Source organism: Trichosurus vulpecula, chromosome 9 (assembly GCF_011100635.1).
Source record: "Trichosurus vulpecula isolate mTriVul1 chromosome 9, mTriVul1.pri, whole genome shotgun sequence".
Lineage (NCBI taxonomy): Eukaryota > Metazoa > Chordata > Mammalia > Diprotodontia > Phalangeridae > Trichosurus > Trichosurus vulpecula.
In genome coordinates, this window is record NC_050581.1 from 76,125,579 (window position 1) to 76,139,273 (window position 13,695).

A 13,695-nucleotide genomic window follows, 5' to 3' on the forward strand; every position below is an offset into this window, starting at 1 on the left:
ACGCCTGAGGGGCCGAGGGGGCAGGAAGCGCAAAGGGAACCCGCGCTGAGGGGTCAAGGAGTCAGGGGACGCGCGGGGACCGAGCCATCGGGGGCCCCACCTCGGGAGGCGCCGATCTCACCTCAGGCGCCGCCACCGCCGCGCTCCACTCCAGCCCCGCGCTCTGACCTACTTTCCCCTCCCGAGCGAGACGTAAACAATCTCCTCCCCCCGAGTCCCGCCCCCACCACCCCATTGGTCCCTCGCCTGCGTGGAGAGTCGGGCCTAGATCGCCATCTCCGTTGGAGGAGCCACCGTCTGGGGAAAGGGAGAAGGGAGGGACTCACAGGGCCAGTGGCTAAATATTCTGTCAATCGTCAACCCGTGTCCCCATAGGAGAAACAGGAGTAAGTCGGAGCCAAGTCTACCACGCACATTGGCCCAAAGACCAATAATTGAGGGAGTAGCCAATCTTTCGGATTTAGAAGAAAGCCCACCTCCATTTCCCAGGAGTCGCAGGGCCGGGTGGCAGGCACACCTTCGCAGATTTGATTGGTTAAGAAAAGAGGACAAGGACAAAGGGGAGGGAGAAGGGGAGAGATGTTCCTTCAGATTGGATAAAACGTCCCTCACTCTAGGGGGAAGAAGGGAAAGGGTGTGTATACGCAGATGAAGGCGGAAGTTGTGACGTGAGGTAGCGCCCGGCAGAATGGAGGCCGCACAGGGTGAGTGAGTTCAGGAGGAGCTCCCCCGAGAGCCTCTCTCTAGAGATTCGCAGTCCCAAACCTCTTACCTTGAAAGGTGGAAACCACTTACGTAGTCCAGAGTCAGGACGGGTCCGCAGGAGCCAGGTAGACTAGGCGCCTCCTGGAAGTCGACGGCTCGCTCTCCTCGAGTACCTGAGCATGCGCGAGGAGTTTCCCTCCCGCGGGATATGAGGGTTCTTCCCCTCCCCGCCCAGGGGGTGGAGTCGGGACCGCCCCTGAGTTGAAGGCCTCGGGTGATCTAAGGCGGAGGGGGCGGGGCTCTTGGAATTTAGCGCGGGTGTGACTAGGCAGGACTGGGGCGGGTGGAGGCGGCCCCAACCCCAGCTCCCGGGTTCCTGAGAGTCCTGGCTCCCGGCGCCGCCGCCCCGAATCCTGCACACCTGGGCGTAGCCTGTCCAGGGCCGCCACCCCACGTGACCCTGCTCCATCTGTCCTGTTCCCCCAGGGCGACCCCCACCACCCGAGTCAGCCAGGGTTTGCACTAGTGGACCCTCCCTCCCCTTCCAGCCCACCCCCACCGGGTGACAGCTCCCCCAGTCAAGCCCGTCCCCCTCTCTCCACAAGTCCATCACGAAATATTTATTAAGCACCTCCTGCATGCCAGGCACGATGCTACACGATGAGGATACAAAAGGAGGCTAAAGATAGCGCCCCCCACCCCCACCCCAGGAGCTCACAAATCAACGGTCCGTACAGGTCCCCTTGGGTGGACGAAGTCAGGTTCTCTCTCTCTCACACGCACACACACACCTATATATACACACTTAAGCTCTTAATGGTTGATACAGGCCCCCTCTCTCTGCCCCCTCCCCACCTGCTCTCCAGGATGACACGTGTAAGTCTGGTTTCCACCCCTCAGTCCAGTCCCCCAAGTCACATCCCCTCTCAACTCTAGTCTCCCACCACTCCAGCGCCCCCGAGGGTGACACCTCCCTTCCAGCAGTCATTCTAGATTCTTAGGGTTCCCCTATCCCACCCCTGTCAATCCAGTCCTTTCTCTTCCCTTCTCTGTCAAGTCTGGCTTGGGGGGAGGATGACACTCCCACTGCAGTTCTGTTCCCTGAGGGTGATAAACCCCTTAGGGTCTAGAATACTTGACAGTTTACCAGAGTTGCAAGGCTCACATGGGTCAGGAAATTTCCTCACCCATGATTGTTCCCACCAGTGAAAAAGTTTTAGGTAGAAATTACTGAAAGATTATTTCTTTTTACCTTTTCAAAGAAAAGGATTTTGCTTCCTGTTAACTTTTTATCTTTGATTCTTGATCCAAATCTTGCATCATTTTCTTTCTCTCATCTGAACCAATCTCAGTGTGGTAGAAATGATACCGGGACCACCAGCTTACATCATATACCAGGATAATTTCTGTGGTGAGAATTTTCAGGGTCTTTATTAAGCTATTGCCTGAATAAACCAGCACAGAGTAAAAACACAAGTAAACTGTAGTCTATTCACTGAAGATCGTGTCACACAAGATCAGTAGGTGATGCACAGATAAAGGGAGAGAATCATTTGCCCAATTAACATAAATGTGATGTATGTAATATATTCATTTTATGTGTGTGAACGTGGGTCTTTATATAGAGACACAAAGAGAGATAGATGGATAGATATTTTTTCCTCCTCTCCAAAGCTACTTGAGCCAGGGTAAGAAAAAAAAAAAGCTTTCACAAATCAGTTTTATTCTGCTCTGTTACTTTAGGTACTTAGGAACAGATACCTAGAAGGGATGACAAAATTGTTACTTAGGAAAGAATGTGTCCTTGTTAGCAAAGCTTTTTACACTAGACCTAAGAAAACTGTAGTCAATCCAAATTTAATTGCCTGGTACTTCATTATTAGATAGGATAAACAGGAGTCTGTTTCCTGGAGCTATCAGGGTTCTTTGATTTTTCTTTTGTATTGGAGGAGAGACGTTTTGATGCAATATCCCATAGCAAACTCTCCCCCACCACCCAACAAAATGGAGTTAGTGTCAACTCTTAACTTTTTGCCCATAAAACTAGAGCTTTTAAATCACTTTTAACACTTAAAAACATGTTCTTCTAACAGTTTCAAATGAACATGTGGCTTAGATATAAAAAGTTAAATCAAAAACAAATTAGAGGAGCAAGAAAGGAAATACTTTTTGCAACTATGGATAAGAATTCATAACCAAACAAGGTAGAAAAGATCATAGTTGATGAATGGACAATTCTGATTACATAAAATTAAAGAGGTTTTTTGTTTGTTTTTTGCACAAATACAACCAATTAGGGAAAAAAAAAACCCTTCACTGGTAAAAACAATCCTTGTAGCAAGCTTTTCCAATAAAAGTCTCATCCAAGAAATATAAGGAGCAGATTCAAGATTCATATATAAAATTTAAAATGACCAAACATTCCCCAGTGAATAAGTGGTCAAAGATATGAACAGGTAGTACTCAGTGGAAGAAATCTTAAGAAAGTGATGTATGTAAGCCTATGCTTAAATTAATGAAAATTTGAACTACTCTCAGTTATACCTCACACCTGTCTTGGTAAAGATGACTAAAAAGGAAAATGGCAGTTTTGGAAAGGATTTGGGAACACAGTATGGAAGCATATTAAACCTTTTCCAGACTTTTTTCTTTATGAGACTGTGTTTTAAGAGGTGAAGAACCAAAGCTAAACTACTGCAAGTATCACTAGTCTTGAGATCTCTGTCTTTCGCATTAGCCTAGGGTGACAGCACTGTTATTCACCCTTCTTTCTAAGGGATTAAGACATTGATGATTGATTCTTGAGAGGTCCTGGAAGGAATTTAGCAATTCTAGTAGATATATTAAGTCATTATTTTTCTGGAATGTAAATTCAAAACCTTTTCTTACTCAATATTCCTATAAATATTGCTTTCAATTGTCTTGGGGTAGAGAAATGTTTAATGGCATACTATGCCAGCTTGGACTATTACCTAAGCTAGAAATGTTTGGACCTAGGAAAACATTAAACTAATAAAAAAGTATTTCTGAAATATCTTTACCTAAAACAGTACAGTAGTTTCTTTGTTGACAACAGGCACACTGTGCTGTGAATTGGTGCAGCCTTTCTGGAAAGCAGCGTTGGAGCTATAACCAAGCCATTAAGCTGTGCCTTACTATGCCTATGCGCCAAAGAAACTAAAGAAAAAGAAAAGAACCTATATATACAAAAGTATTTATAGCAGCTATTTTTGTTTCAGCAAATAACTGGAAACTCTCTATCAATTGGGGAATGAATGGCTGAAGAAATCATAGTATATATATATGCATGTAATGGAATATTATTGTAAGAAATGATAAAAGGAATGGTTTCTGAGAGACCTGGAAAAACTTTTATCAAGTGATGCAAAGTGAAATGAGCAGAAACAAAACAGTGCATACCATAACAACAACCTCGTAATAGACAATTTTGAAGGACTTACGAGTTATGATCACAGACATTCCAGAGTGCTGATGATGGTCTGTGGTCTACTCGCAGAATTGATGAACTCAAGGGGCACAATGAGACTTAGATTTGGCAGATATGGAAATTTGTTTTGCTTGACTGCAAATTTGTTATGAGGTTTTTGTTTTTGTTTTCTCTTGGGTAGAGGGGGTGGAAAGAAAGGGAGGTTTTTGATAGGGCTGACTAAAAAAACTAAAAAGGTGGGGGGAAAGACTAATTTATCCTTTTTTTAAAATTCCTACGTCAAGTCCTGAAATAAAGCCATGAGCTGAGGAATAAAGCATCTTTAATTCAGATAACGTAGAAGCAAACCTGCCACTTTAGGGGATGTCCTATGAGTTCAGAGCTCAATGGATTTCCCAAACAAGAGACTCAAGAAAGGTTCTTTATACCTTTAGGAGGGGAGGGGGAAGAGGTAGTATGAGGTAGCAAGGCCTGGTCATGAAATCTCAGCCACCCTCAGTAATCTGAGCAGGGACAACCACTTCATTCTAGCTGTTTTGCCCTTCATGCCATGAATCTCAGTGGAAAGGGGTGTCGACCTGAAAGTTTGGTTAAAGTAGGCAAACAGACTAGGTGATATATAAATTCATATAGTATATTTCCTTGAAGCTAGCAGATACATGATCATGGAAACTTCTGATTGACTGGAAGAAGACAGACAAGGTTTAAGTAGCAAATCCCAACTGCAGTTTATGAACTCCATGTCAAAGAAAGGAATTTCTTAGGTAAACAAGACCATTGACCAGGTAGGGTCGCTTAACGATTATGATCACAAGATGCACATGTCTCTAGCCTGCTGTTCTGGCTGCAGACACTCTGTGACCAGCAGGAAAGATACCCCTTGTCAGTCTTATCTGGTCTTTGAAGTTGCTGACACAGAAAGGGGGATTTTTAGAATAGAGCAAAGCAGTTTGAATGCTTGGGTATTATTGGGGTTCAAATGATCTGAAAGGATCGACCGGGGCAATGACATTAGAGGCTGAGATCCAGCTTAAACTGGGCAGGGCGGTGGAGAGAGAAGGAGATGGGACTTAGGGTGTGGTTCAGTTCAATCTAATCAAGAGTAAATATCTTAAGAGTAGGAATGTAAAATGACCTTACTGGGATCATTAAGAGAAAGGCTAGTAACATTTGGTATTAACAGTTTTCTGTCAGATGATTACATTGTTCGTTTTTTGTGGGGGAAAAGCAGGGCAGTTGGGGTAAAGTGACTTGCCCAAGCTCACACTGCTAGTAAGTGTGTCATGTGCCCTCTGACTCCAGGGCTGGCACTCTCCGCACTGCACCACCTAGCTGCCCCTATATTAACAATTATGTTAATAATTTTCCATCACCTAGAAGAGAACAGAAGAAAGGTCAGAAGGAACAACAGGACAGCTTTGAAAGTTAGATGTTGAATCTGTTATATAGTGGGTTTTTTTTTAAAGGAAGATAGACCTAATAGATATTTTCAGTTTTGCGTACAATCCTATTTCTATTCTACTCTGTATAAAGAAACCTTAATTTTATTTAATGTTTAAGTTCAGAATTAAAAAAAAAATTAAGTTGACTTTGAGCTGGGCCAGAGGGATTCTAAGTAGAGGAAATGCTATGATTGAATAAAGTCATGAAAATGGGAAAGGGCAAAGCATGTTTCAGAGAATGGCAATTTAGGCCATTTTGGCTAAAATATAAGATATGAGCAGGGATGTGATGTGAGAAAAGAAAGGTTGATGACACCTTGCGAATGGCCTTGAATGCTCAACTAAACACTTTGAACCTTATTTGACAGGTGTAAAGTCATTGAAGGTGTTTGAGCAGGGGAATGCATTTGATCAGACCTAGGCACCAGGAAGACTAATCTGGTATTAGAGTATTGACTAGATGCAGAGAGACTTGTTAAAAGGTAGATCAAAAGTCAACACTATGGATCGAGCATGTCCAAGTTTGGCCCCCAGAAAGAAATATAAGTATACATTTCCCTCCCTTTGCTGAAGTGGAGGAATATAGGTGGGGAACCTAATTTCTGACTTGTTTGACATATTAGTTGGGGGAGAGGGGATTAAGTTATTTTTCAAATTCTTTTTTATTATTCGTTATAAAGAGTAGCTCCCTAGGAGGGATTGTACAGCAGGATATATTAGGAAATGTGGGTGATGCTAAAAACAAAGGTACTCCTAAAGGTTTTTATGAGGCTCCTTGTGAAGAGGTCTTATGATCTTAGGGGTGCTTGAGACCCCAGAATACCAACACACCGGGTCCTGCTTGAATGAATTCAACTCAAGTCTTCTCACAGCCAAAGAGATAAAGTTTATTACAGATTCTCCATATTGGGTTGTCTTAAGAAATCTCACCCTTTGTGAAGCTCATTTTCACAAGTGAGGTAGATGGAATCTGAGCACCTTCATGGAGGCAAGATGATGGGACTGGGATGAGGTCAGACTCCAGGAACCAAGAGAATGGGATTAAGGGTGGGAAGTAGCTGAAGGCTTCTTGGAGATAACAGTTTGTTTAGGGCTAGGCTAGTTTAAGGGTAACCAATTTGGGCATTGACACTTTAACAAGATCAAGGGTGGAAACTAGCCAGACAATAGAGGGCTAGGCTAGGTTGAGAGTAACGTAGCCTAAAGATTTGGGCCTAGCAATAATGAAAGGCTTATGGCCTCAGGCAAATGCTTCATCCTGTGGGAAGATTTAAGCGGAGTTCAAGGGGCCTCCCACAATCTAAACCTCATCATTTGTGATAAGAATAGACTAAAGCATGAAACTATATGCATCTAAGTGCTGATCCCCATTTCACTCACCGGAACATTATGTTGCTTTAACTCCTTAAGAGACAGGGAATCTGACTGGCATCAGACAGATCATCTTGGTCCTTTCTGGAAAAGGAGGGGTAGGGAAAAGCACCATTTCTACAGAGCTGGCCCTGGCCCTCCGGCATTCGGGCAAGAAGGTAAGTGCTGCCATTCTCTGCTCTGCCTATTTTATCACCAGCGGTAATTTTGTAGGCTTCGTGCTGAGTTCATTTTCTTTCTTTTGCAGCAGTTGAACTCTTCATTAGGTAAAATGAAGTGTTATTATCTCTTTTCTCATAATAGCTAAGGTACCTGAGCTGAAGTCCTAAGGGACTGAATATCAGCTTTCTTTGACCAGTGAGTGGCTGCATTGAACTCTGAGCACCTGCTGCTGCCACCCTGTGGGACATTGTTAATCTTGCCTGGACAATCTCACACTCTACTGGGCCAGATATCTCTATACTCTTTTAGAGAAGTCTTTAGACTTAAAATCAACATGAACTCCCAGTTCTCATGGCTGACTTCTCCAATGACTTGGCAACAGTTTATGCCATAGCATTGTGGTGATGCATTATCTCTCTGAGTTTTGCCTTAGTTTTGTTTGTTTGTTTTTACCAACCACTAAAAATACCATTGCTCTAGGAAGACTTTTAAGCACTGCTTGAACTTGCCTGAACTGGACTCCGTGTCTTGTCACAGGTTGGGATTCTGGACGTGGATCTCTGCGGTCCCAGCATTCCCCGAATGCTAAAAGTACAAGATAAAGCTGTGCACCAGTGTGACAGTGGCTGGGTGCCTGTGTTTGTGGACCAAGAGCAAACCATCTCCCTCATGTCTGTGGGTTTCCTACTGGAGAAACCAGACGAGGCTGTGGTGTGGAGAGGCCCCAAGAAAAATGGTATGGCTGTGTTTGAGCTGTGGCAACAGCTCTAGCTGCTCGCTGCTACCTGGCTGGGTGTTTTGCAGGACTCCACACTAAATCCTTCCCAAAGGAGAATGCAGAGTTTTAAAGCTAGAAAGTACATTTGAATCCATCTGATCCATCCTCCTTCTTGATGCAGGAATGTTCCTTATCTCTAAGATACAGGTGTCTAGCCATTGGGTATTTGAGGGAGAAAATTGGAAAGAATGAATGTTCAGGAGTATTAGAATACTAACCAGCAGTTTCATTTTATGCCTCACTTAAAAGGCTTACTGTTTGCTTTTCCACTTTAAGAGGCCAAGTATATGCATATCATGATTTCTCATATATTTCCTTTTACTGTTTTAGTCTGGTAATCTTCTCAAAGCCAGAAAGTTCAAGTTTTGATTCAGCCCATGTGAATAAAAATGAGCCCAAATTGCTTTGACTAAAGGGATTGGGAAGATCAGAGGGATGATAGAAGCTGATGATTGGCTTTGATCCCTGTCTCCTAGGACTAGTAGACAAGATAGAAGCTCCCTCCTCAGTGGCAGTACTACAGACTTCCAAGGAGCAGGACCATTGTCACAAGTAGGTAGCTGCTCATTGGCCATCTGAATATGAGATTCAGTGCTTGCCATTCTGATTGAGAAAGTTGTTTCTTTGCACCTTGAAGGATCACGGTAAATGCAGATACTGCTGACAGGGCTCATGTCTTAAGCTGTTATCAGCTAGGTGCCTTGTGCATATTCCTTCATATACTGCAGGATTACAATAGTAAAGGACTAGAGAAAAGTTAAGCAAACAGGTCAGAGGTCACAGTTTTGTCAAAGTTGGTCCATTGAAGAGAAGGTATTCATTCCTCTCCAGCCCAGACTTTGTTATCCTGGTTGTACAGAATTGTAAGTCTTAGAGTCAAAGACTCTCTGAGTAGTAACATTATGAACTCTAGTAATCTAAGTTTTCATGTTTTTTAGGCAAGGGCAAAAACTTAAACATGGTGCTGAGGTAGAATGTTCAGGAGGCTTGGTAGTTGGGTTTTGGCTGTCTTCTATAAAATGTCATCCCTAATGGAATAGCAGGAGTTTTAGGACATCTTTTAGAGCAGTTTTAGGACAATACCTTAAGAGAAAGGTGCTTAATCTTACTTACTCAAAGCCAATTAAAGTAGTAGTTCCCAACCTTTTTGAGGATGAGCAAATCTTTTCATTCCCTAGACCTCCATATAGTGACCTCTTGTATTACTGGTATCCACTGACTGAAAAAATACATTAGGGCAGAAAGTAGTAACCCTTTTAAAATGGATTTGTATTTTTAGTAATCAACAGGATTTGCAAACATTTGAAAAATAGTAATATGTAAGAAGTAATCTTCAGTCTAAAGAAGTTATGTTTTTTTGTTTATGGGTATGTAGGCCCCTAGCAAAAACTCCTTGGGGCCTTCAGATTGGGTGGTGACCACTGAATTAGAAGATAACTTTGTAGTGGAAGAGAATCTGAGCTCCCCCAAGAGACTTGTGACTCCACCTTCTTTTGCCTTGTCAGCATTGATAAAACAGTTTGTCTCCGATGTGGCCTGGGGTGATCTGGACTATCTCATTGTGGATACACCACCAGGCACCTCTGACGAGCACATTTCTGCTGTGGAAGCCCTTCGCCCTTATAAGCCTCTGGGAGCTATTTTGGTTACTACACCCCAGGTATGCTATGTTCCCAATGGTCTCTTTGCCCGGCTCTTTGAAGCATCTGGGCAGCTAGGTTGCAACAGTGGTTAGAATAGCACCAGGCATGGAGTCAGGAAGACCCAAGTTCAAATCAAGCTTCCGACACTTATTAGCTGTATGATCTTGGGCAGAACACTTCACCCCGTTTGCCTTAGTTTCCTCATCGGTAAATGAGCTAGAGAAGGAATTGGCCAAACCACTCCACTATCTTTACCAGAAAACCCTGAATGGTAGCCGAAGAGTCAGACATAACTGAACAGCTCTTAAATGTTTTTGTGTCATGAACTCCTTAGGATCTCTCGTAGCACCTCTGGATCCCTTTTCAGAATAATGTTTTTAAATGCATAAAATAAAACATACAGGGTTGCAAGGGAAACCAATTATATTGAAATTGTTATCAAAATGTTTTAAAAAACAAGATCTTGGACTCCAGGTTAAACTAGTGCTTCTCTCAATATCTAGTTGAGAAGAATGTACTGCCCCCATGTTCTTTGGTGCTATGTAGAAAGTCACTTCGCCTAAATGGCCTTATGTTGTACTTGGTGATTTTTTTTTCCTTCTGCTTACTCTCATTTTGACAAAGCATTTAATCCTTATGTAAAGTGTCTCTATGAGAATGATAGACTAAAAGACAGGGTCCTCTTTACTTTAGAACCTATTTCTCTTCTGTAAACATGCCAACCCACTTATGATAGATTCTTTCTCTGGTCTACAGGCAATATCTGTGGGTGATGTCAGGAGAGAGCTCACCTTTTGCAAGAAGACAGGGTTGCGGGTGATTGGAATTGTGGAGAATATGAGTGGTTTCGTCTGTCCACATTGTTCGGTGAGCCCTGGGGAAGTTTCCTCAGGTTTTTCCTGTTTTATCACAGGCAATTGGTTATCCTAGCAGACTAAGGTGGTTCAGTGGGACTCAAAAGAAGCTCCATCTTTGTTTCCTCAGGACCTAGTATAGTGCATTGCATGTAATAGGTGCTTAACACCTTTATTGAATAAAAATATTATTCCTTCTGATGTATTCAGCTCAGGGAAGCTTGCTCTGACTCAGAACAAGGCCAGCAATCTCAAAAGAAATAAGCATAGGTACATGAAATGGAACTGAACCAATTGTCTTCTAGATGATGTCTGAAGTCTGCCCTCAGTGTCTGTTTTTTATTAAGATCTTTTCCTTTTGGGGCAGCTAGGTGGCGCAGTGGGTAGAGCACCAGCCCTGGAGTCAGGAGGACCTGAGTTCAAATCCAGCCTGAGACACGTGACACATTTACTAGTTGTGTGACCTTGGGCAAGTCACTTAACCCCAATTGCCCTGCCTTCCCCCTCCAAAAAAAAAATGTCTCTTCCTTTTGCACTAGATTCTGCATTTAACTATTTTCACCTAAAACAGTGACTGGCAAACTAGGGTCAGAGGGCCAAATCCAGTACTGCTTGTTTTTGAACAACCCAGGAGGTAACAATGTTTATTTTTTTAATTTAAATGAATTAAATAATTTTAGTTATTTGAGCAAATTAAGTGATTTTTAATGGTTTGGATAAATTTTTAAAAATTATTTTAAAATGTAAAAACCATTCTTACCTTATGGACCATACAAAAACAAATGACAGACTGGTTTGGGCCTGTGACCCTAGTTTGCCAACCCTTGATCTGTACTGTGAGAACCCCTTATCTTAATATGCTGCCCTTACCCCTCTCTAGTCTGGAGAATGTGATCTGTGAGAAAACTTCTGATTAAGTAGGCTACTGATAATAGCCAACTTTTTGTTTCCTCTGATTCTAGGAGTGCACTCATCTTTTCTCTAAGGGTGGTGGGGAAGAACTGGCCAGACATGCAAAAGTCCCCTTCTTAGGTGAGTAGTAATTGAAACTTAGGAACATGTATGGGGTCACTTTTTCTGAGTCCTTTGAAAACATTTTCTCTGTAATTATCCTAATGTAGAGGCAGGACAGGCAGAAGAGAAGGGTAATTCCCTCTCATTATTAGCTTAGATTATGTGAAGGTCCTGTAATTTCATCTGCATGGAATCTCCCAACAGAGATTGCAACCTAAGTGACTTAATAGATAAGTCCTAGGGAGTTACTTGAGCTACATAAATCAAACTACTAGTTAGAGTCAGAGAAGGATTTAAACCCGTTGACTCCAGCTCCATCAGTCTGTCCCCAGTGCCATGCTGCCTCAGTTTAGATTAGATGAGATTATGGATTGAATATCAGAGACATTATTTGTACCTGTAGAGTCTGCGTCATTCTCAATAATAAATTGAATATGAAAAGAGTTAAAACTTGGGTAAGTTTTCTATACCATCTTAGATTTCTGTAATTGTCCTTTGTGTCCCATCTGAAGTCTCTGGGCAGTTTAAGAGCAGAACTAAAAATTAGCAAATTGACACAAACTCCCCAGTACTGAGCGTATTGTTAATTGTAATGACTTGGTAGAAAAGAACATGGACTGGAAGATACTTATAAAGGATGAGAGGGCTGCTCCTTGTTCTACTTCAGGGCCGTCCAGCCTTAGGTTTTTATTGAAACAATAGACAATATATTTTGATTTGCCATTTAATGAGAGCTCTGCAGTAGCTCACCTTGATTTACTAAAGCATTTATGTAAATTTCTATGCTTGTAGGCGGGCTGCGTTTTGGACAGCCCTGTGTTACTTCATAGAATTATACTCATAGATGTAGGCCTGGACGGGATCTCAAAGGCTATCTAGTTCAACCTCTCCTACCCTTATTTTACATATGAGGAAACTGAGGTCCAGGTGAACTGATTTTCCTGGAGTCACATAGGTAGTAAACTTCAGAGTTGGGCTTTGAACCCAGGTCTCTGACTCCACAGTCAGTCAGTCAAAAAGTACATCTTAAGTTTCTACTGTGTGCCAGGCATGTGCTAAACACTGGGATTATAAAGAACCAAGGCCCTTCCAGCTGAATCATGCTGCTGAATCTTGCTGCTTCCCCTGTTCCTGTTAATTTTTCTATAGAGTCTTGTCATATGGACCTGTGGTCTCATGAGCAATAATCTAAATTCAAAGAGAAGGTTTGAGTTGTGATCATAAATTTAGACGTGTCAAAAAAGAGAAAGTGGCTTAATCCATGTTTAAACATTGGTGTTTTCCATATGCTTTCCCTTTCCTGTTGTAGGCTTGCTATCAGGCATCTAACTAAGTATCGCCTTCTGCCTTCCTCTTTTTCTTTCCATATAGGCTGTGTTCCCCTGGATCCTCAGCTCACAAAGAGTTTAGAGGAAGGCCAAGACTTCATCCAGGAATTCCCTAAAAGCCCTGCTTTCCCTGCATTCATTTCTATCACTCAGCAGATCTTGGATGGGACGTTGGCTCAGACCTCCTAATGAAGGCATCTCAGGCCCTTGCCTACTGCGATTCCTTTTTTTGCTGCTTTTGGATACAGCCCTTTGTTTGAAAGACTTGTAACCACAAGAATGTCACAGAGAAAAATCCTCTAAACAAACTTCCTGGATCATTCAGAAGCCCTCAGTGCAAAGGAGCCAGTGTCATTTCTACAATTTCACTGCTATTAAAATAGACTTACTAAAGACCAGGTAGTTGTTGCCTCTGGGGCATTGGCTTTGTTTCTTTTCCACCATTCCTAGCAGCATGTCGAATTCAGGCATGCTTCTACTCAAAGTGGGCTTATGTGGATCCACAGTGGTTAGTGGTACTCAGTTTTTAGCTGCTTCTCACAAGACAGGACCATGGAGGGCATGCTAACTTTGGCCGAGATGTAGCTAACTGTAGAGACATCCCAACATAATGACTGGCATTTCCCTCTCTGCCTCTGGTACTAACACTATTGGATACACTATGGACATCTTTCCTTGGCTCTGGGTGCAGGATTCTTACTTCTAAGTGCTAGAGATGGAGTATTTTCCTTTTCAGATGTGTAAGTACCATCTGGCAATTAAGTCCATATGATAACTTGGAAACATATGTAGTCTGAAGGAATGTATCTCTAGCCCCACCATACCATAACCTTAATGTCACCTGATGAAGATTTCCTCATTGTTAAATATGCCTCAGGAATGCTTTGTAACTTTAAAGGAGCCTACAATTAAAAAAATTCACCCTGGCTTTGCATCTTTGTGACCATTCA

The 13,695-nt window shown here is 42.6% G+C and overlaps 2 protein-coding genes across 5 annotated transcripts in view; one reads left to right on the forward strand and one right to left on the reverse strand.

Moving 5' to 3' along the window:
* SPSB3 (splA/ryanodine receptor domain and SOCS box containing 3) overlaps positions 1 to 885 on the reverse strand; it is a 16,442-nt gene extending 15,557 nt beyond the window's left edge. The window contains exon 1 of one of the 4 annotated variants that reach the window (XM_036737798.1): positions 773 to 885. The gene's annotated coding sequence lies outside the window, so the exon portion shown is untranslated. Of the gene's footprint in view, positions 1 to 100; positions 188 to 772 lie in introns of those variants that run through there. The other 3 variants (XM_036737800.1, XM_036737802.1, XM_036737799.1) reach the window with 3 other exon arrangements.
* On the forward strand, positions 567 to 13,695 carry NUBP2 (nucleotide binding protein 2). Its single transcript, XM_036737803.1, has 7 exons — positions 567 to 704; positions 7,006 to 7,124; positions 7,666 to 7,864; positions 9,412 to 9,566; positions 10,306 to 10,416; positions 11,366 to 11,435; positions 12,789 to 13,695. Exons 1-7 carry the CDS (start codon positions 689 to 691, stop codon positions 12,932 to 12,934), a joined length of 816 nt encoding a protein of 271 aa, XP_036593698.1. The 5' UTR covers positions 567 to 688; the 3' UTR covers positions 12,935 to 13,695.